The 20,262-nt window shown below is 41.8% G+C and overlaps 1 protein-coding gene and 1 long non-coding RNA gene across 2 annotated transcripts in view; one reads left to right on the forward strand and one right to left on the reverse strand.

Moving 5' to 3' along the window:
- LOC118424296 overlaps positions 1 to 19,971 on the forward strand; it is a 26,749-nt gene extending 6,778 nt beyond the window's left edge. The window contains exons 2-8 of the mRNA XM_035832844.1: positions 1,665 to 1,757; positions 1,979 to 2,042; positions 2,396 to 2,478; positions 5,997 to 6,101; positions 18,100 to 18,147; positions 18,468 to 18,572; positions 19,656 to 19,971. Of these exons, the coding sequence (XP_035688737.1) occupies positions 1,680 to 1,757; positions 1,979 to 2,042; positions 2,396 to 2,478; positions 5,997 to 6,101; positions 18,100 to 18,147; positions 18,468 to 18,572; positions 19,656 to 19,775 (603 nt within the window). The 5' untranslated portion in view covers positions 1,665 to 1,679 and the 3' untranslated portion in view covers positions 19,776 to 19,971. The remainder of the gene's footprint in view (positions 1 to 1,664; positions 1,758 to 1,978; positions 2,043 to 2,395; positions 2,479 to 5,996; positions 6,102 to 18,099; positions 18,148 to 18,467; positions 18,573 to 19,655) is intronic.
- LOC118424300 lies at positions 10,189 to 15,785 on the reverse strand. The gene is made up of 3 exons (XR_004832187.1): positions 15,533 to 15,785; positions 11,056 to 11,127; positions 10,189 to 10,463 (listed from the first exon to the last, which is right to left on the reverse strand). It is a non-coding gene; the product is annotated as an uncharacterized LOC118424300 (long non-coding RNA).
- Positions 19,972 to 20,262: the final 291 nt, after the last annotated feature.

A 20,262-nucleotide genomic window follows, 5' to 3' on the forward strand; every position in this document is an offset into this window, starting at 1 on the left:
AGTGCTGAGTCTTTCAGCACTGGAGTTTCCAAGTGCTGAGATTGGTACTTGACGTACGCGACGGTTTCATTGTTTTTGAGTATTAATGATTGTTGTTGTATGTAGGTGTGTTGTTTCTAATTACTCTTGTGACGAGTGACCTATTATAAATGTTTCTCATTGATTGAAGAAATGAGGTCCTCATTTGCATAAAAGACATCAGTTGATTTTCTCTACCTAAATAACAATGTGTTCAAAGTATGAAAGTCTTAGCAAAGAAAGATATTGTAGCATTTTTTTCATTAATTATGCAAATGAGACTCTAGTTGTTCAACTTAACGGACGTGTTTTTCCAAATGTCGCAAAAATGGAATTTTCGTCATTTAACACTATAATAACAATTTCTCATTAATTGTATAAATTAGGTAACAATTTCCATAATTCATGTCTGTCGATATTTCTCTCTTTTCTTGTTACATATGTCATGTTTGAGTGCCTTAATGAAATACTTTGGCTTAATTAACTGTGCTCATTAATCATGCAAATTAGCCCCTGGTTTGCTTTAATAGCCTTTATTTATGGAACGCATATCCGAAGCTATCTACATATCAAAAATCACGATGATCCGTCAACCCCTTCCCGAGTTATTCCCTTTCAAAAGGATGGCGAAATTGCGCTAACCTCCAAGCAGATCCTACGATGCCATAAGATAGTACCAAACTGGCCAAGGAGTGTAGCCAGCCAAGAGGTGTACATTTGCCAGGTAGCGAAACACACTCCCAAGCCGGCTTCACTCCTCGCCAGCTTCTGATACTATCTTATGCTACCGTAGGATCTGCTTGGAGATTACAATTGCACAAGCGTGGACGAATTGCTGTGGAATTTCGGGGATTTTTGGCAGTCGGGCATATCCTTAACAGTTAGCCTAATATTTCTCTCTTTTTGAGTTACATACGGCATATTTTTGAGCATTCTAACATGAAATGCAGTGTATTTATAAACTGTCCTCAATGATTATGCAAATTAGCCCCTTATTTGCATGATTTGCATTATTCATCTAAGACAACTCTAAAGGTGTCTATATTGCAAATATCATGAAGAAACCCATTCCCGAGTTAATCCCCTCTAAAGGGATGATGCAACTACACATACCAACGGAAAAATTCCTGACATGCCTGTGGAATTTTGGAATTCTTGTCAAACGGACGCTCTCTATACTATTAAGCTAGCCCATGAGGCGTCGCCAAAAATAATTTACTTCAAGCAAAGAAACCTGTTCTGCTCTTAAATTCGTGTAATTGAAACTAGATATACGTATAATGTATAAGGGTCAGATCATTTTAAAAAGGTACTGCCAGCGGTACTAAACGCAAATTCTGATAGAAATATATAGTTCAAGTTCATGAAAAGAAGCCCGAAGTTGTGCTATTCCATTCGTTGCGTAATTAGAAATGGAGTCATGTATATGTATAATGGATAGAGATCATGAAAGCCATCTTTAGCACTGTAACCAAGTGCTGAAAAAGGATGCCGAAGATTTCGTAGTATTGTGACTACAGGTTGAAGCGATATCGCGAACTCAAATCCACCGCGAACATTCCATTTCCGCCTTTTAGGCCTCCCGCGAACTTATATGCATTTACAGTATTCTCTTCTTGTGTTGCATTTCATATCTACATCGGTAGGTGACGCTGCACACCATGGCGATTCTCAAGGACAGCTGCTTCCACTGCTGTAATGTCCGTGACGGCTCCCTCGTCGTCGGGGTTCTTTTTTTGGTGAATCACATTTTATCTATTTGTTCATTTATTCATAGTTCAAAATTGTATCATCTTTTAGCGAGATTTTTTCTGTACATGTTCTGTATATGTTATGTTACTGTGGGTCATGTAACGTTACTTTACTTTTTCAATTATGATGATATGGACCACAAAAGAGTGGCTGAAATGTACTTGTATATTGTTATAATGCTAATTGTGGATCTGAATAAACTCAACAGGCCGTACATGTGTTGGACTTGGGGATCAGAGTGATCAGCTTGTTAAGTGGTGGTTATCTTTACGGTAAGTGACAGGTACTGATTTAAATCCAAACCGTTGCCTCGTCAGGTAGCTGACTTTTTTCACATATCTAGGATGGCCCCGTAGTGTTGTAACATATATATCGACTGCTATTTCCTCCTGCTAGCCAGGCAGATTTTGATTCATCCTAAAATTATTATCGGTCTGGCGATAAAGACACAACCATTTGGGTCATTTTTGTTCAACGATTTTATTTTAAAAATCATCAGAAAAATGTTCAGGGTCAAATCACCCTTCGAAAACTGGAAGAAAGGCCACTGAATGCAGTATTTGTCATCATCCTACGCAAGAAATCCAGCCAAAAGATCATTAAAACTAATTGTATGGGCGTCTAGCTATCCTCGCAGATATTGCCAGCGCTGTCATCGACGTCGTGGCCATCGTCATCGACTCCCTGATGATCCAAGGCGTCATCAAGGTATGTAGAATAAGTTCCGCTTTTATTGGATAGTTGCAGTCACGTGATCGTGACGTAATTTGGCATCCGCCATCTTGCATGAAAAACGTTGTCAAGAAAGGGATTTACTGTGTATTTCATGCATCTGTGCTTATTTTGAACATTCCGTGACAATTGTAGGTTGATAATTTTGCACAGTATGCAACAATGCACAGAACCATACAATACTAGAAAGGCTGATATTTTCTCGAGAGCAAATTCAGCAAATGTCAGCCATCTCCCTCCCCATGCAGCAATAGACTGTTCCAAAATCACCCATGTTTGAAAATGGAACACTTCAGCTTAGAATGACTTCAACTAATCACACATTAGCCCAAAAATTAATCTTAACAAGAAAGGCCAACATTTGCTCGGAAGCAAATGCAGCATATTTCAATCCGTCTTCATCCCTATGCAAAAAATGTACTGTTCCAAATCAACCTTTTGACCTTGTTCCACATCATCCCACTCCAAACTGGATTTTAAAAAAAAGTTGCCGCCGATACAAGATTGGACTCTTCCAGAACACCATATCTATGCAAATGGACTTGTCAATGTGACCCATTTTCCATTTCTAGTACTAAAGCTACCCCTATACCAAATTCCAGATCAGTTGGCTTTTTCATGACACTGGAATTAGAAAAAAATCCCAAATTTAACAATACAGTCAAACCTGCCCAAGACGACAACCCGGGGGACCGAAAAAAAAAGGTCGATATGGACAGATGGTCGCTGAGAAGAGTATCGACTCAAAACATGCCCGATGCATAGTACATCGATATATCGCTAGTATGTCAAATACAACACGCACACGAATGCACGCAAAAACGTAAAGTAATAACCATCAGTAAGCCTGGTGAATTTTATATACAGTTAATGAACAGAAATTGGAACAAATTGGATCAGGTCGTTCCTACCTGCGCCAGAAAAACTCTAGTCAAGGAGGTTAAAAAGACTACTCGAGTCTACTCGATCTACTCTAGTCTAAAAAAAGATATAATGTTACTTTCTTTAAATCGGATTTCTACCATACAATTAAGTACTGTACATGCTGTACATGTTGCATTTCTGCGTCTACGATAATTAGATGGACCAGTGTTATACGTATTTAGTTTGCTATACAATTTCTCTCTGGAGGACAGCAAGTCGGCAACGTTATTCATAACAAGAAGAGAACTGCTCAACCTTTGTACACTAACGTTTTACTTTGATGCTGTCAGTTTCTATACAAGCCTTTATGCGTCGCTGTGTTCTTGATCACCGTATTCGAAATAACTACGGTGTACCTTTCGAATTCGATACCTGCGGAGATGCCCGGTAAGTCCCGATAGCGTACTTACCCACGGGTGAATGTACAGTACAGTTGGACCATTGGTTGGACAAAAGCACCCACACACATCTTCCTTAAAAAGGTATGAGGCTATATACGTTTTGGCATTCGTTCACTTTATAATGATAAAGATTAAAAAAAAAACTTCTGTAACAACTAAATTCGGATTTTCTTACAACGAAATTTCCTCCCATATTACAGTAGACTGCCCCATTGACCCACCCACTGACCGCCGCCATCTTTATTCTAAACACAACATCGTAATAGCAGTCGAAATCCGACGCTTAACTGGCCGATTTCGGCACAAAATCGCGCTAGTTATCATCAAGAATCGATGAAAACCTCAAGGTTGAAAATGACGCGGTCGTTATGGGTCCCAATTTTGGCCGGTCGCGGTCGCGTTGGCCAGGTGGTCGTTGAGAAAAGGTCGCTTAATTCTTACGTCAATGGGAAAAAAATCGGGACCGAGAAAAAGCGGTCGAAATGGCCAGGTGGTCGCTGAGAAGAGGTGGTCGCTCGGGCAGGTTTGACTGTATTTAAGTGATCTACACAATCATAGTTGTAAAAGCGTGGTACAGTAGCCAAAAGTGTACATTTTGGTAAATAAAATGGCAAAAAATCGCAAAATTATGCATTTTGTTGTACTATATGCCAAAGGTGTTATTATACGTGCACATATGTGCAGGGCACTCCTATACCAAGGTCACTTGGTTGTAAAACCAGGGTACAGGAGCCAAGAATGTACCTTTTTGGTAAAAAAAATGGCCAAAAATCGCAAAATTAAGCATTCTGTTGTACTGTATACGAAAACTGAATCTATATGGTAGTATGGTCGGTACCTACGGTATGGTTGGGTGAAAACAATCACGAAGACAATATTTCTATTCCTTGCCATTGTGGAGTGAAAATAACACTAGAAAGGCCGACATTTGCTTGGGAGCAAATGCAGCATATTGCAATCCATCTTCATATGTATGCCAAAGTGTACTGTTCCATACCAACCCTTTGCACGAGTTGACCTGTCCTAAAACATCATCCCGCTCCAAACTTTTTACCCCCCCCCTTACGAGAATGGACTCTTCCAGAACACCCCTAGCTATGCAAAATGGACTGGTCTATGTGGCCCATTTTCCATTTATAGTGATAAAGCTACCCCAATACCCAATTCCAGATTAGTTGGCTTTTCAGGACACAGGAAGCGAAAATATACATTTTTGATCAAAAATGGCAAAAAATCCCAAATTTAACAATTTTTAATAGATGTACACCATTGGTGTGAATAGAGCCCTGTGGCTACATACCGTACGCACCTTGATACCAAATTTCAGACCATTTGGTTTTCATACATAGGTACAGGAGCAAAACTTAACATTTTTAGTCCATAAATGGCAAAAATCCCAAAATTCAACAATTTAAAGTAATGTATGCCCAAAGTGAAAATGAAGTACTGTGGGCACTTGCCAGACACACTTTCATGCCGAATTTCAGGTTGTTAGGTTTTCATACAAGGGCATAGGAGCCAAGAATATACATTTTTAGTCAAAAATGGACGAAAAACCCAAAATAATTCATTTTTAAGTGATCTATGAAGAAAGTGTTGATGGGACCCTGTGCTCATATATCCAATGCATCTATATACCAAATTTCAGGTCATTTAGCCTTCATACAAGGGCATAGGAGCCCAAAGTAGACATTTTTATTAAAAAATGGCCCAAAACCCCCAAATTAATAATTTTTGAAGTGGTCTATGAAGAAAGTGTTCACGAGTTCCTGTGCTCATATGTCCAATGCACCTCTGTACCAAATTTCAGGTCATTAGGGTTTAATACCAGGGCACAGGGGCCCAAAATATATATATTTTGTCTAAAAATGACCAAAAACCCTAAATATCAAAATTTCTAAGGCCTCTATCAAAAAAGTGAAAAAAACACCTGGGGGTATTTGCTATCCCTACCTCCATGCCAAATATTAGCTCATTTGGCCCCAAAATGAAAAAGTTGAATCGATTAGAAGATTTTGACAGGAGAAGAAGAAACAAAGGAAAAGCAATATATTGCAATCCCATACTGTAGTATGGATTGCAATATAAATATATTTCACCATAAATGTTGTATGGCTGAAATATAATAATAGAAATACTCATTAATTCATGCCGTGTATCTGTTCACAGGCCATCAGTAAGTTCCTGTATTGGTGGGTTGTTGCTGCAGTCATCATTGCGGCGCTGGGATTCTTTGTCGTCCTATTCGTCACGTTCTTAGGGGGAGGCCCTCAGGTGATTACATCTGAGGCCACAGCAAATAGATTATATGGATGACATCATCTGCAGATTTTTAAAATAGACACCATAAACGTTGTAACAAGAATTCAAGCGGCAAAATATGGTATCACAGCCGCCGCTGTATTTTATTAGTGCATCTAAGAGGTGCACAAAGTGACGTTATTGTGGTAGACTGGTATCACGCGCCAAATTGAGAACTAGACTACCGCACGATACGTTCTCTCATTTTGGTATTTTTCGTCATGTTGACAATATTCAAGTTGTTTTAACCCTATCTAGACCGGCCATTTTGGGGATTCCTGGGGCGGGGGGGGGCTCTTTTTACCCCCCTTCGTAATGTCAAAACGGTTTGGGTTACGAACACCGAATTTGGAGGGACTGATGTACTGGTAATGTTCTATATTTTCCGTAATTTCGGTATCGTTGTGACGTAATATGACGTAACTATGACGTCATAATGTCATATTTGGGGCTAAAACCGTCTAAATATGGAATTTCCGCTATACTTAAAATATTAAACAAAACGATGACTATAAAGGGTTCCTTATTGGTATCTAAGTCTGCAAAGTCTTTTGTTGCCAATGACGACGACACTGACGCCTATATGACGTCCGAAAATGGCGTCATTTGTCCGCTATCTTGGATCGACAAGCTTGTATTTTCTCAAATGCATTTTTTCTAGACATGTAACCCCAAAACCCAATAGAAGTGGACTTACAAGGTTCAAATGATTGTGTTTTGTAGAAAAATAAAAGATTTTGTCGGAATTTGAGTAAAAATGTATTTACCGTTGATAATGACATTATCCGCCATCTTGGATTTCGACCCTTGACCTCATCAAATTAGCATTAATAATGAATATTCAATTATGAATGTAACTAAAAATTACACAGGATGTTAATGATATAGATAAACAAGTGTGGTCTAGCAAAAAACGTTAAATGTCATAATTCTGCAATTAGTAAATTTGGGAAATATGCCTGTCAGAAACCTGTTGCTATGGCAACACGAAAAATCACAAACTCAAAATCATTTCACAGAATTGTTGTCAACAATATTTTAGGAAAGTTCACCAAGTTTTAAAGTCATGATCATTCCATCATTCAATTATGAATGTAACTGAAGAAACTTACAAAATATGGCATTAATGACTCCACAATAAAATGGTTTTCCTCTTTTCTTTAAAATAAAACTTATGATAGAAACGCGAAATTATTTCTAAAAAAAACTGCCCCTGTCTCAAGAGTCTCAAGCAAAGTTCCTAGGCATTATCATAGACGATGGTCTGACCTGGAAATCACATATAGATATGATAAGTAAAAAAAATATAAAAAACCATCGGTATTGTTGGGAAAATTAAGCATCTTCTTTCTCAAAAAACCATTACCACCATATATAATAGCTTGATATAACCATATTTAACCTATGGTAATATTGTCTGGGGATCCACATACAAAACTACACTGTAGCCCCTAAGACTTCTCCAGAAAAGATTTGTTCGCACCACACCTGGTTCCCATTTCTTCGCCCATTCAGTGCCACTATTTACGAAGCTTAGGATTTTGAACAGTTTTGATATAAATAGACTTCAGCTCACCCTTTTTACAATGAATTTTTTTGATAATTCTCTTCCAGACACATTTGAAGGCTTTGTAACTTTTAATTCACAATTCCACAGTTATGAAACTCGACAAAATCACTATTTACATATTCCTCCAGTAAGAACTGTTCAAGCCCAAATGAGTGTTAGATCTAAATTTGTAACAAATAGGAACAGTCTTCCCCTCCACCTGAAAAGTTTTACGTCCATGATAAGTTTTGAGCGCAGTATCAAAAACTACTTTCTCTCATCTCCCAGCCCCTAAGTTAAGGTCACACATTTAACAATTTTTAACATATGTTCATTCAGGTACTTAAATTGCTACATTTCCTTGTTTTTTGTTTTCTTTCTAGGATATTTTGCTATACATCTATGATTTGTTATTGTACTATTTATTGAATTGTCATTATTCTGTTAGATAGGTTCATTCACATTACTTGCTACATCGCCTTATTGTTTATCATCTAGTTGTTGTTACTCATTTATGATTTATCATTTTTTCCAATTTGCCTTATTGTTAATCATCTAATTGTTGCTACTCATTTATTATTTGTTATCATTTGTTTCCAATTTGCCCTATTGTTAATCATCTAATTGTTGTTACTCATTTATGATTTGTTATCATTTTTTTTCCAATTTCAATTATTTCATTCGAATTGTGTTCAGTAGTTGTTAGGAGGAGGGCTCCTATAAGCCTTTTTGGCTTTTCCCTCTCTCCCGGTTTTTATGTATCATTTATCTTTACTTTATGTATTTCCCTTTTTTTTATGTGCAAATCAATCAAATCAATCAAATCAAAAGTTCCGTAGTCCTAGCACACGTCGTTCGGCAGTTATACGACATCACAGTTGGTGCGGGCACTTTTAGCCTCCCCTGGTCTAGATAGGATTAAAAATCAGGCAAAAATTAATGAGCGCGCTGATGTCATCCAAAAATTTCTTGCTGTGGCCATACTCAAATCATGGTAGGTGTTATCGGTGGCCTTGTTGTTATATAGGGTGGTACTTAAAAGGCCTTCATGTACGGACTCCACGGTATTATTTCGATGTTTCTGTTCTTCTGTGTTCGTAATCGCAAACCTGTATTGTTTTTGTTGCCATGCCTGGGCGCCGCCATTATGTTTTGCGTTGTATGACGGGAAGAGTGACGTCATTTGGGATTTGGCGGATCAGTGTGTTGTATGAAGATATGTGATGGGATAGCGTGAAAATGTGATCTTGTGGTATTGTCGGAAACGGCAGGACGGCAAGAGCCACAAGCATGAACACCCCCATGAAACTCCTTTTCCGCCGTACCCTAAAAATCTCGCCGTACCCGCTGAAAAATATCGCCGTACCCGCTAGGCTCTGCCGTACCCGCTAAAAAATATCGCCGTACCCTAAAAATATCGCCGTACCCGTCCCTATCCGCCGTACAAAACAGCCGACACCACTCGGCCACAGGGCATACTCACACGAAAGTCGCATCTAAAAACCCTGTACGGCAATGATGCACGGTCTCGCATAGCCTATGCTCTGGGAAACATTCCTGGCCACCTCTCTGCCCAGTGGCGTTGTACAAATCGCGCCCAATATTGAGAACACTTCGGAAAACTGTGGTGAGAGCGGTCTGTAGAGAAGTAGAGATCCCGCGTAACCCGGAAGTGACAATCGTCTGTGGTGATAAGTTTGATTTGTAACCGTTTCAGCACGCGGAGAGAATTGCTGTTAACTTAAACTATCCGGTCCTACAGGAACAAACTATTGCCAGTTCATTATAATAAGAAATAACAGGTATTGAACAGCCATGACAGCAGTCTGGGCGACTGTCTCTGTTCCGGATAATATAGTGCCTGTTCACAGGGGTCTTTGTGGGTCTGTACACACCTTGGGTATACTAATGAAGGGTGGTGTGAGATAAAGGGCTAGTGGATCCAAGCATAGTGGAATTATGTTTTACTGCAATATAAGCCCGATAAAAACACATAAAAAAAAGTTAAAAAAAAACAGCCGGCACCTAACCTCTGCTTGGAAAGTAGCACAAACATGCAATTTGTACACAATCGCAGATATTCCATCAGTTCAGTCACCCGCACACCTGAGTCACCACCACAAATGAGTGCAGATAGAGATCCCCACCACCAGTAAATACATGACTCTCCCACCACCAGTGAACACATGTGAAGATCCCCAACACTATTGAACAAAGGTGAAGATCCCCAACACCAGTGAATACATATGAAGATCCCCCAACACCAGTGAAGACATGTGAAGATACACCACCACCAGCGAATACAGGTGAAGATCCCCCAACACCAGTAAATATTCAGTAACATATGAAGATCCTCCAACACCAGTGAAGGCATGTGAAGATCCACCACCACCAGTGAATACAGGTGAAGATCCCTCACAGCATACAGAAGGCCAGGACAGTTCTAAGTGCAAAATTTACAGATGAGCTTTCTTTATTCATTTGCTTCTGTACATTTGTATTGTACAATACATTTGTATTGAGAATATTAGAGAAAATTTATCTAACGTTACATGTCTTAATTACTACTTATATTTTTAGTTCTGCATATACGTGTACTACATATTCGGTTGCACCTTTTGTACAAATCAACAGTCTATGTATGCATACTAAGATAATTAATAGCCTGCTTCTTCGCTATTAGCATAAAAAAACACCATATTGAATGACATCTGTCTTCCCATTCTGTTGTGTTGTTGAAGACATCCTGCCCCTTCATCATCTGCTCCAGAAGTTCTCCAGAAGATCTAAATAAAAATGGAAATAAAATGGTCTCTATCATTATCATAAAGCGTAAGAAGCCATCATTTAGCTATCTACAGCAAACAGGTGCCCTGTAATAAAATCATACTAGCAATTGAGTCCAACTTTAACCTCATCATAGAAGAGTTGCTAATGAGTGTATGGTACTTAGACATATTTCAGACAAGAATGTTTTCAATATGCACAGACTACTTGTTTCCATTACTAGATCCTAGATTTCCTTTCTATTCTTACAATAAAAAGTCCTACTAGACCCTACTAGGTCTAAATCTGCAGGAGAATTACAGATACTGAAATATATAAAGAATGAATACATTGGATTTAACTTAAAGAAAACTGGTTTAGCAGTAACTACTCAACTAAACTCATTCAGCATGAACCAGAACTGAAACATATTATAACCACAGTACCATACAAAGCATTGCTTTATGTCAACTTTTCAGCGTTATTGCTTTTGCTGCAACACTACATTAGATGTCATTGTGCAGATGAAACAATGATTCTGTTTCATATTCTGACAACATATGATGTGTATAGAGTCCAGCTGGACAGATAACTTGTTATAAGTAATGTTACCTCATGCAGATGTCTATATCATCCCACTCATATTCCTCTGACTCTGTGGAGCTAAACTTTGATGGAGGAGCCCTGAGAGTGAAACATAAGCAGCAATAAGGTTACATTGTATAAGATGCCAAGTAATAAGATATCTGTAAATGAATCATTTTATATAATCACTGCTTTACTGCACCATTTGCTTCCAAAGGTGAAATGACTTTAATTCTTACTACAATGAGGACTTAAAAAATCAACAAAAATGAATATAATGGGTTGCTACATTGAATTAAATCTTCTCCTTATACAGAGTCATTGTCATGATCACCAACATCCACTTCCACACTTAAAATGGGTTATAACTTACTTAAATTTAATCCCTGCAATAGGAATTGACACATCATCATCATCATCATGGGTTACCCCCATATAACCCCGCAAGGGGCAAAGTAGGGGGGGGGGGCTGAGGTCCCGGGTTAGGGCGGGCAGCCCTCCTGCCTGGCGCGGAAGCTCTCAACTGTGGGAGCACTTACTACCGCACCAGGCAGGGAATTCCACTCCGGAATTGTTCTAGGAAAATATGAGTACTTGTATGTGTCTGTTCTTGCAAAGATTGGTTTGTACTTATGTTGATGGCTGCCTCGGGTTCGCCCTTGGGTCGGAATCAGTAGGTTCTGTGTGTCTATGTTAATCTTGTTGTTAACTAACTTATAAAAGAAGGTGAGGCGGGCGTTCCTCCTCCTTTCGGAGAGAGGACGCCACTGCAGGTCATTGAGCATTTGTGTCACGCTGCTAGTCTGCCGGTAGTCATTGAGGGTCACTCGGGCTGCCCTGCGCTGGACGGCCTCCACCGCCTGTATCCCTTTGTTGGTGTACGGGTCCCAGACGGTGGCACTATATTCCAAGTGGGGCCGTACCAGCGCTTTGTAACAAGTGGCCTTGACCCTGGATGGACAATGGGTCAAGTTGCGCCGAATGACCCCTAGGACCTTACCAGCTTTGCTAGTGGCGTGGTTGATATGGGTGTCCCACCGCAAATCGTCGGACAGTTGTACTCCAAGATAGGGGTGGGACTTAACACCGGTGAGGGTTTCTCCACAGAGGGAGTACTGTGTTAAGATGGGGTGCTTCTTACGGGTGATATGGAGGATGTGGCATTTAGAGGGGTTGAACGACATAAGCCAACGATTTTGCCATTCTGTTAACGCATCGAGGTCAGACTGCAGATCTTGAGCGTCAGAAGGCTTGCTGATAGTTCGATAAATCAAGCAATCGTCAGCAAATAGCCAAACATGTGAGTCTACGGAATCGGGTAGGTCATTAATGTAGAGCAGGAAGAGCAGAGGGCCTAAAACAGTACCCTGCGGAACTCCAGAGGTGACCTTAACAGCTTTAGATGTTCCACCGTCAAAGACGACCCTCTGGGTTCTCTCCGTAAGGAAGGCCCTAAGCCAAGACTGAAGTAGGCCAGAAATGCCATAGTGCTCGAGCTTGCTCAGCAGACGTTCGTGAGGCACTGTATCGAATGCCTTGCTAAAGTCAAGCACCGCGGCATCGACCTGTTTGTTCTGGTCCATGTTTTTGGCCAGGTCTTGGAGGGTTAGCACCAGCTGGCTCTCGCAGGACAGACCCTTCCTGAAGCCGTGTTGCGCTGGGGACAGAATGCCATGAGTGTCTAGATGTTTCATCATGTGGCTGTGCACGATATGTTCGAGCACTTTACCACAGACCGATGTCAGAGACACCGGCCTATAGTTTGCAGGCAAGGTTCTGTCCCCCTTTTTGAAGATTGGAGCGATGTTAGCTGTTCTCCAATCTTCAGGAACATCTCCCGTGGATATTGACTGGGAGAATATAACCTGTAATATTGGCGCAATTTGTTCGGCTACAGTCTTCAGGAGGCGAGGTGGTATTCCGTCTGGTCCTGTGGCCTTGCTGGGGTTAAGACAGGAGAGCTGTTTGGCTACCCCCTCCACTGTGATGTTAAGGGAGGGGATAGTTGGAGCTTTGGGTTCACCAAGGGTAGGAACGGTGGTCTTATCCTCCCTGGTAAACACTGACTCAAACTGGGCCCCCAGTGCATCGGCTTTTTCTTTGGGGTCAGATGTTAGCACCCCCTGATGTCTTAGGGCCGACGCACCAGTAGAGTCTTGTCTGATGGATTTGACATAGCTCCAAAAGGCCTTGGGATTTTCCTCGATGTTAGACTCCAGATAGTTGGAGACGTAATCCCTGTGGGCCTTCCTAACTCTCTGCTTAACTCCCTTCCTACACCTCTTGAACTTTGCCCAGGCTTCACTGGAGTTGGACCTCCTAGCCTTGGAAAAAAGTTCAGACCGCTTACGCATAGCTTTGCGAATCTGGGATGTTATCCAGGGTTTGCTGGATTGTGGCCTCACTTTTTTCCTGGGGACATGCTTATTGGCAGCACCACTAACGGCTGCCTTAAACAGCTCCCAGTTTTCTGAGGCAGTATTGTGCTGAGCCTGGTCTGCGAACTCTCGGCTGTATGTTGCCATATCCTGCTGGAGTGCATCGATGTTAGCTTTCCTCCACAGGTATATGAGCCGATCTTTTGTGTTTGATGTTTGGGGCTTTACTTGAACATCAATCAGCGGGATGTCATGATCGCTGAGACCTGGCAAGATTTTGACTCTCTCCACTAAGGTGGAATTTGTGGTGAGAAACAAATCCAGGGTGTTCGAAGTTTGCCCCACTGTATGTGTTGGTTCGCAGACCATTTGTTCCAGACCACAGTCGTTGGCAAGGCTGATGTAATTGCTAGTGAGAGTGGATGGATTCGAAGCGGTGGTATTAGCTTCAGGGTTCCAGGTCGCATCCGGCAGGTTGAAGTCACCTGCTAGCCAGATGTGGGCATTGTTGTTATCAGCCCGCATTTGCAGCACTGATCTTTCTAGCGCTACAAAATCATCATGACCAGCTGAGGGGGGGCGATAGTAGGCCCCTATGTAGATGGACTTACTGTTAGCCAGGTGGACCCGGACCCAAGTCAACTCGCAGGGACAGTCCGGGTCTGGGTGGTGGGTTGCTATGATGCTGTTCTTTACAGCAACAAGCACACCCCCTCCCCGGCCAGCTCTGTCTCTCCTGAACACATTGTACGTGTCCGGAAAGATTTCGCTGCTGCCCACTGACGAGTCCAGCCACGTCTCAGTGCCAACAACAATGTCTTGTTGCACAGCTTCGCAAAATGCGTGCAGTTCAGGTACCTTATTGCGGATAGATTGAAAGTTGATCACACAGGTCCTGACTGGTTTGGTATGTGTGCGGTCGCGAGGCGGTGGAGTAATACCATATCCGATAGGCGAAGACGTAGCGATAGGTGAGCCGATAGATCTTGCTGGACTAGAACAGGTGCTGGTGTTAAAAGAAGAGAAACAATTAGAAGTTTCGAATACTGTAGTGTTGAAGAGGCTGGAGCTGAAGTTAGGTAGGCCGCAGGAGCAGCAAATCCAGGACACGTTAGGGTTGTTGATGGTATTATAGACCGGTGTTGACATACCCATGCAGTCAGTATGGTACCAGACATCACATGAGTCGCAACAGATGGCATGCCGGCCGTCCACCTTTTCCCACCTGACGGCTCGATGGCATACGCCGCAGGGGTACTTCGGTGCCCTAGGTCCCGGATTTAACTCCACATCTCCAGCCAGAAGGATTATCAGAGTGAGACTGAAAAGTGTGAATTTAGGTCTGCAGTGGGGTGCTAGTTTACCATTAGAGTTAATAAAGATAGAGACTAATGTTAACTTCAGGGAGTGATTGGCACATGTGTTGTCCAGCAGGGGAGTTAACGGGAATGGACTGTTAAAGGATGGGTTAAGGGTGTGAGGTTTGCCTTCATGCCTGGGAGTGAAGGGGGAGGGATTATGGTGAGGTTTTACAATTAACGCTAAGCAGTGGGCTGTTAGTAGAATGGTACCCAAAATAACTGAGAATGTAACGAAACATGTCATAATGCTTGACCTGCAGGGGTACTCTCCTACTCAGCAGGAGGAACGCCACGCTGGTGAGGGGGCGAATTACATATTGAATATACAAATATACAATATACAAAGCAGAAGTACTATGAAATGAAAAATGGAACGCTCTCACCGGCCGATGAAAATGGCGTCCGGGCACGCTCGGAGTAACGGGGGAGGGGGGCGCTGTGGTTGTAATATATAAGCTAAAGAAAGGGAGCTAAAAATACACCGCCCAAGAGCGTCCGGAGTCTATAAGGTCCAAGCTGTGGTTCTGGTTGTTTGTGGATGTGTTGAGATATCGGTGGGGTGACAAAATGAACTAAAAAGAACAAAAAAGGAGTGTGAAATGCCGGAGTGGAAAAATGGACGCCCGCCCGCCCGGGGCGACCTCTGACATCAAACGTTGCAAGAACTCCCTAGCCGGAGAGTGACCTAAGAGGGCAGGAATAAAAGGGACACGCCATATCAGTACAATACAATGAAAGAAATACGTATTACTAAGCGTTACTTACTTGTCTACCGACTTCGTTCCCTTCGAAGCGTGCTGATGCTGATGCGAAGCTCACTTCCGGGTTCCTCCGGCCCTACAGACCGCTTCTCACCACAGTTTTCCGAAGTGTTCTCAATATTGGGCGCGATTTGTACAACGCCACTGGGCAGAGAGGTGGCCAGGAATGTTTCCTAGAGCATAGGCTATATGAGACCGTGTGTCGTTGCCGTACAGGGTTTTTAGATGCGACTTTCGTGTGAGTATGCCCTGTGGCCGAGTGGTGTCGGGGTGACGTAAGCATTAGCGCAGGCGCCTAGAGCCCACGGTGAGAGATCAAATAAAAACAAGGCTTTAAACCATTGAAAAGCCTTTCTTGGTGGGATTTTATGTGAAATCTGGGCATTTTGGGAGTGGCTGCAGTAGGAAAGACCCTACACTGGTAGAATTAGTTGTAAAAAATGACCTTTCTCCATCGAGGGGGTTTCCGCACCCCCTTGAAATAGTGGTATCGTCGCCAGAATGCTGTTTTCAGCCAAATGGGCCAATCCAAGGGCTCTAATCAGGGGGGTGTATCAAAAGATTAGCCGTATAGAAATTCTTGCCAAGGAATTTGCCGAGACTGGACATATTAGGCTATCATTTGAAGGTAAGTTTGTATGGCTTGAACTTTTTATTCTTGAGATAATTGCATATCTGTTTCCTCAACTCTCCCATTGGAACGCATGTATTAGTGGGTGAAATTCTAATGGCATCGTCTCCCCTGTCGGCTGTTTTGTACGGCGGATAGGGACGGATACGGCGATATCTTTAGGGTACGGCGATATTTTCTAGCGGGTACGGCAGAGCCTAGCGGGTACGGCGATATTTTTCAGCGGGTACGGCGAGATTTTTAGGGTACGGCGGAAAAGGAGTTTCATGGGGGTGCAAAGGTCTGACCTGCGGCGGTAACAGTAAGTTCAGAGGTAGTAAAACTCAGTCGAACCGCAGAGCTCTATGCGCATCCGTTCTGCGCAGCCTTCTCTGGACAGGTCATAAGCCAGAACGCAGTTTGTCCTGGTTTGACCCCGCTGCATGCGTATAAACAACTGCCTGTTGTGCAACAAAAAGACCTTAGACCTACATAATGTTTATACTTTTTCATATCTACAGGATTTGCCCAGCACAGCCATGTGGATATTTATTGCATTGCAAAAGTTCAGCCAACGTTGTGGCCCCCGAAACAAAGCAATTTTCGGTCTGTGTATTTGTGATTATCTTTTCTCCAGTTGGCCGGGACACAATCAGTTTTGTCCACAGTCGGACAGTCCAGTTCCTCACCTTTACATTGATACCAAACTTGAAGGGTAAATTTTAGGAGAAACGGTTTTGCCCCCAAAAAAACTACAGCCATGTCAAATTGCCCGGCGTCTTTTTTCGAATGAGAAACCGCACACACTGATCTTTCACTATGCTTTACAAAACTCAGCAATGATGTTTTGACATCATTACGCTTGCACATGAATCCTACTTATTCTGGCTTCTGGATAATGTTAGTTTTATTTTGGTGGGCTTCCCGAAATCTATTTGCGACGGCAAGACTTGAGCCGTTAGTTATATCAACTTTTCCAAAGGCTGGTTGAACTTGCAACATTAGACCTGACCCCCGCGGCACGAACACGGAACGTACCGGCTGGGTTCCACCGTTCGAACCCAGGTTCGGACCAGGAGTTCGAAACAGATTGACTAAAAATATGATGAATTTTAAAAATACTTACTTTGTACTAAAACTCTGTGTCTATGTGTGTTTGATTATCATCATGCCACTTATTATATTGCATGTGACAGCCGCATCCATTCAGATTCTTGTACCAAGAAATGGGGTCTGTGACACAATGCGAAATGTACAAAAATTGGGTCCGTCCGCAGGGTAGTGTGCTTGGGTAGCTACAACCAGACTGAAACTTCCCCACTGTGATTTGCGCATGTTCGCAGTTAATTTGGGGGCAAAACCGTTTCTCCTAAAATTTACCCTTCAAGTTTGGTATCAATATAAAGGTGAGGAACTGGACTGTCCGACTGTGGACAAAACTGATTGTGCCCCGGCCAACTGGAGAAAAGATAATCACAAATACACAGACCGAAAAGTGCTTTTTTTCGAGGGGCCACAACGTTGGCTGATCTTTTGCAATGCAATAAATATCCACATGGCTGTGCTGGGCAAATCCTGTAGATACGAAAAAGTATAGACATTATGTATATCTAAGGTGTCTTTGTTGCAAAATAAGCTGTAGTTTACACCCATGCAGCGGGGTCAGTCAGTGACCCGGTGTAAGCCGTATTTCAGAGAATAACGCGTTCTAGGGTGACCTGCGGTTCGACTGAACTAGTCGGGTACTATCAGACATGACAGACAGTTCATGTCAAAGGTCAATGGAATAGCCTACTAGCCTATTCACAGGAAGGTATTTTTTTGGCTGTCTGTGTTTACGTAGTTTTTTCCGTGTGGTAGTTGTATCTGTTACATATAATATTATAGATTCTGCTTTATAAAACGTTTTATATCATTTTCCGCTTATAAATATGATATCGCAACCTTTGCTTGATCCACAGAATCTGATCGTGTTCTGGATCGTCTATCTCGTGAAGCTCGTTCTGGTGGTGAGTGACGTGACTGAGATCACAGTTCTATTTAAATTACATTTCTTAAAAAGTAACATTAAAAGATGAAACCCGTAAATGCAGGTATAAACATTTTGAAAAGATCGCATGTCATTGAAACAAAATGAAAATGAAATTTAATTTTCTTGCCATTTAATGAAACTACATACTAATGCGGCAAAGGGAACATAGAAATACAGCTGCAAACAGTTGTTACATCTGACAACTACAATACTCTGTCGTCGGAGGTTACCTTCCGTCACAGAGTAATAGCCAAAGCATCTGCAGTATCTGTTGCCTTCTCTCTCTCTTTTCTCTAGATCTACGGCGTCTTTGTGGTGTACTCTCACTACCAGAACCTACGTGATGGCGTCGTGGATGATGGCCCGCCCGGTATTGCAGTCGGAACCGCTTCCAGCAATGAGGTAACCTCTTCAGCAGCTTTTCTGCTGTAAACACACCGTTATGATCACAGAACACAGTTTTAGTCCGCAACTTTCAACAGTAGTTCGGGAATAGAGCAGAACATTACAGTACTTGGTTCATTCTGCTCCTGGTACGATTACAAGGTTGCAGAAGACAGTATTTATCCGCGACCCCCGCAGACGCATTTCAAAGTGGTCCTGAGAGGTTGGAAAGCTGACAGGAATCTTTAGAAATATTTTGTGGCTTGCACCCTAAACTCAAATATGATTCATTTTTGGTATTAATCAAGTGCACCTTACTGTAATTTTTTCCGGGCTTAAGCTGGTCACCCTGTGCCCTTTAATTTAGAAATCCCCATAGGCCGAGAACTGTGTTCTGCTTCCTTCGCGTCAAGCTTGCGTCACTGCGGGGTTCGTTTACTGCGTCATTGTTTTGTTATTTTATCAGATTTTTATAATTTAGATATTGCGTTATACGTACAAGTATGACTTAGAGGACAACAAAATACACAAAAGTAAGAAAATCCATTCTTTATCTCTGACATTCGTTAAGTAGCTTTCGAACCCCGCAGTGACGCAAGCTTGACGCAAGTGCACCTTTACAACCTAGCTTCTACTGTGTGTCAGATGCAGTTCATATGAACTCCGCCGAGCGTGATATATTTTGAAAATGAGCGTGTTTTTGGAAGGCACCAAACGTTCCATTTTACTTATTTTGGGCCTGTCGACAATGACAAATTCTCTGTGTGTTGTCACTTATATTATGAACGGTGTAACGTCTGAAACTTGGGAGAATCCTCAGATACTCTTCAAAAATGTTTCAATTGTAGGATATGAAGTGTTGGTCTTACATCGAGCATGTTTAAGTTCCCACCTCACATATCGCAAGTTGATCAAATCTCGACTTGCAGCTCTTCAAACCACGAGGTAGTTTACCCGATATACAAAACAAACAAAAACGACCGACGTTCCAACGAGACGCTGGGGGAGGACATTTTTTTGACGACCATCCACTAGCCTACATCCATGTTGATGACGTAGCTGTACCACGTAGTAACGTTTTGTTTTCACTGTCCTCTATAGATGCAGAACACAGTGACTGATGATGATGATGACGAGGACAAGAAGAAGCGGGGGAATCCACAGAAAGGATTTTTTTCTTTCCTTTCTCCGAATATGACAGGAGTTACATCCCATCAGTAATTTTCTTCCTGGAAGATACATTTTCTGTGAGGAAGCAAATGAAGATAAACAAGAAAAAGCATTTTTGACAGTGTAAGGAAACGAATCTGAAATCGTCTCAAAAACTTAACAAGCAAAAACATCCATTGGACAAGCACATTTTTCTAAGATTTCTTGGGGACAGAGTAATTTTCTTCTTGGAAGATAAATTTTCTGTCAGGAAGCAAAACAAGATAAACTAGAGTTCCACGACCCCATACCTTCGCCAAATAATCCTACCCTTAACAACTGCTGTATTAATTGTGTTTGTCATTAATAATGCAAATAAGGTCCTCATTTGCATCAATTGTATTACTTGATCATCTCTTTCACCAAACAACAGACGTCCACGATCTATATTAAGAAAGAAGGCTTGTATCGCATTTTCTGATAATTTATGCAAATGAGGACATCATTTGCATAATTAATGTTCAACGATGTTCACCTGTACATAACTTCCAAATGCAAC

This window comes from Branchiostoma floridae, chromosome 10 (genome assembly GCF_000003815.2).
Source record: "Branchiostoma floridae strain S238N-H82 chromosome 10, Bfl_VNyyK, whole genome shotgun sequence".
NCBI lineage: Eukaryota > Metazoa > Chordata > Leptocardii > Amphioxiformes > Branchiostomatidae > Branchiostoma > Branchiostoma floridae.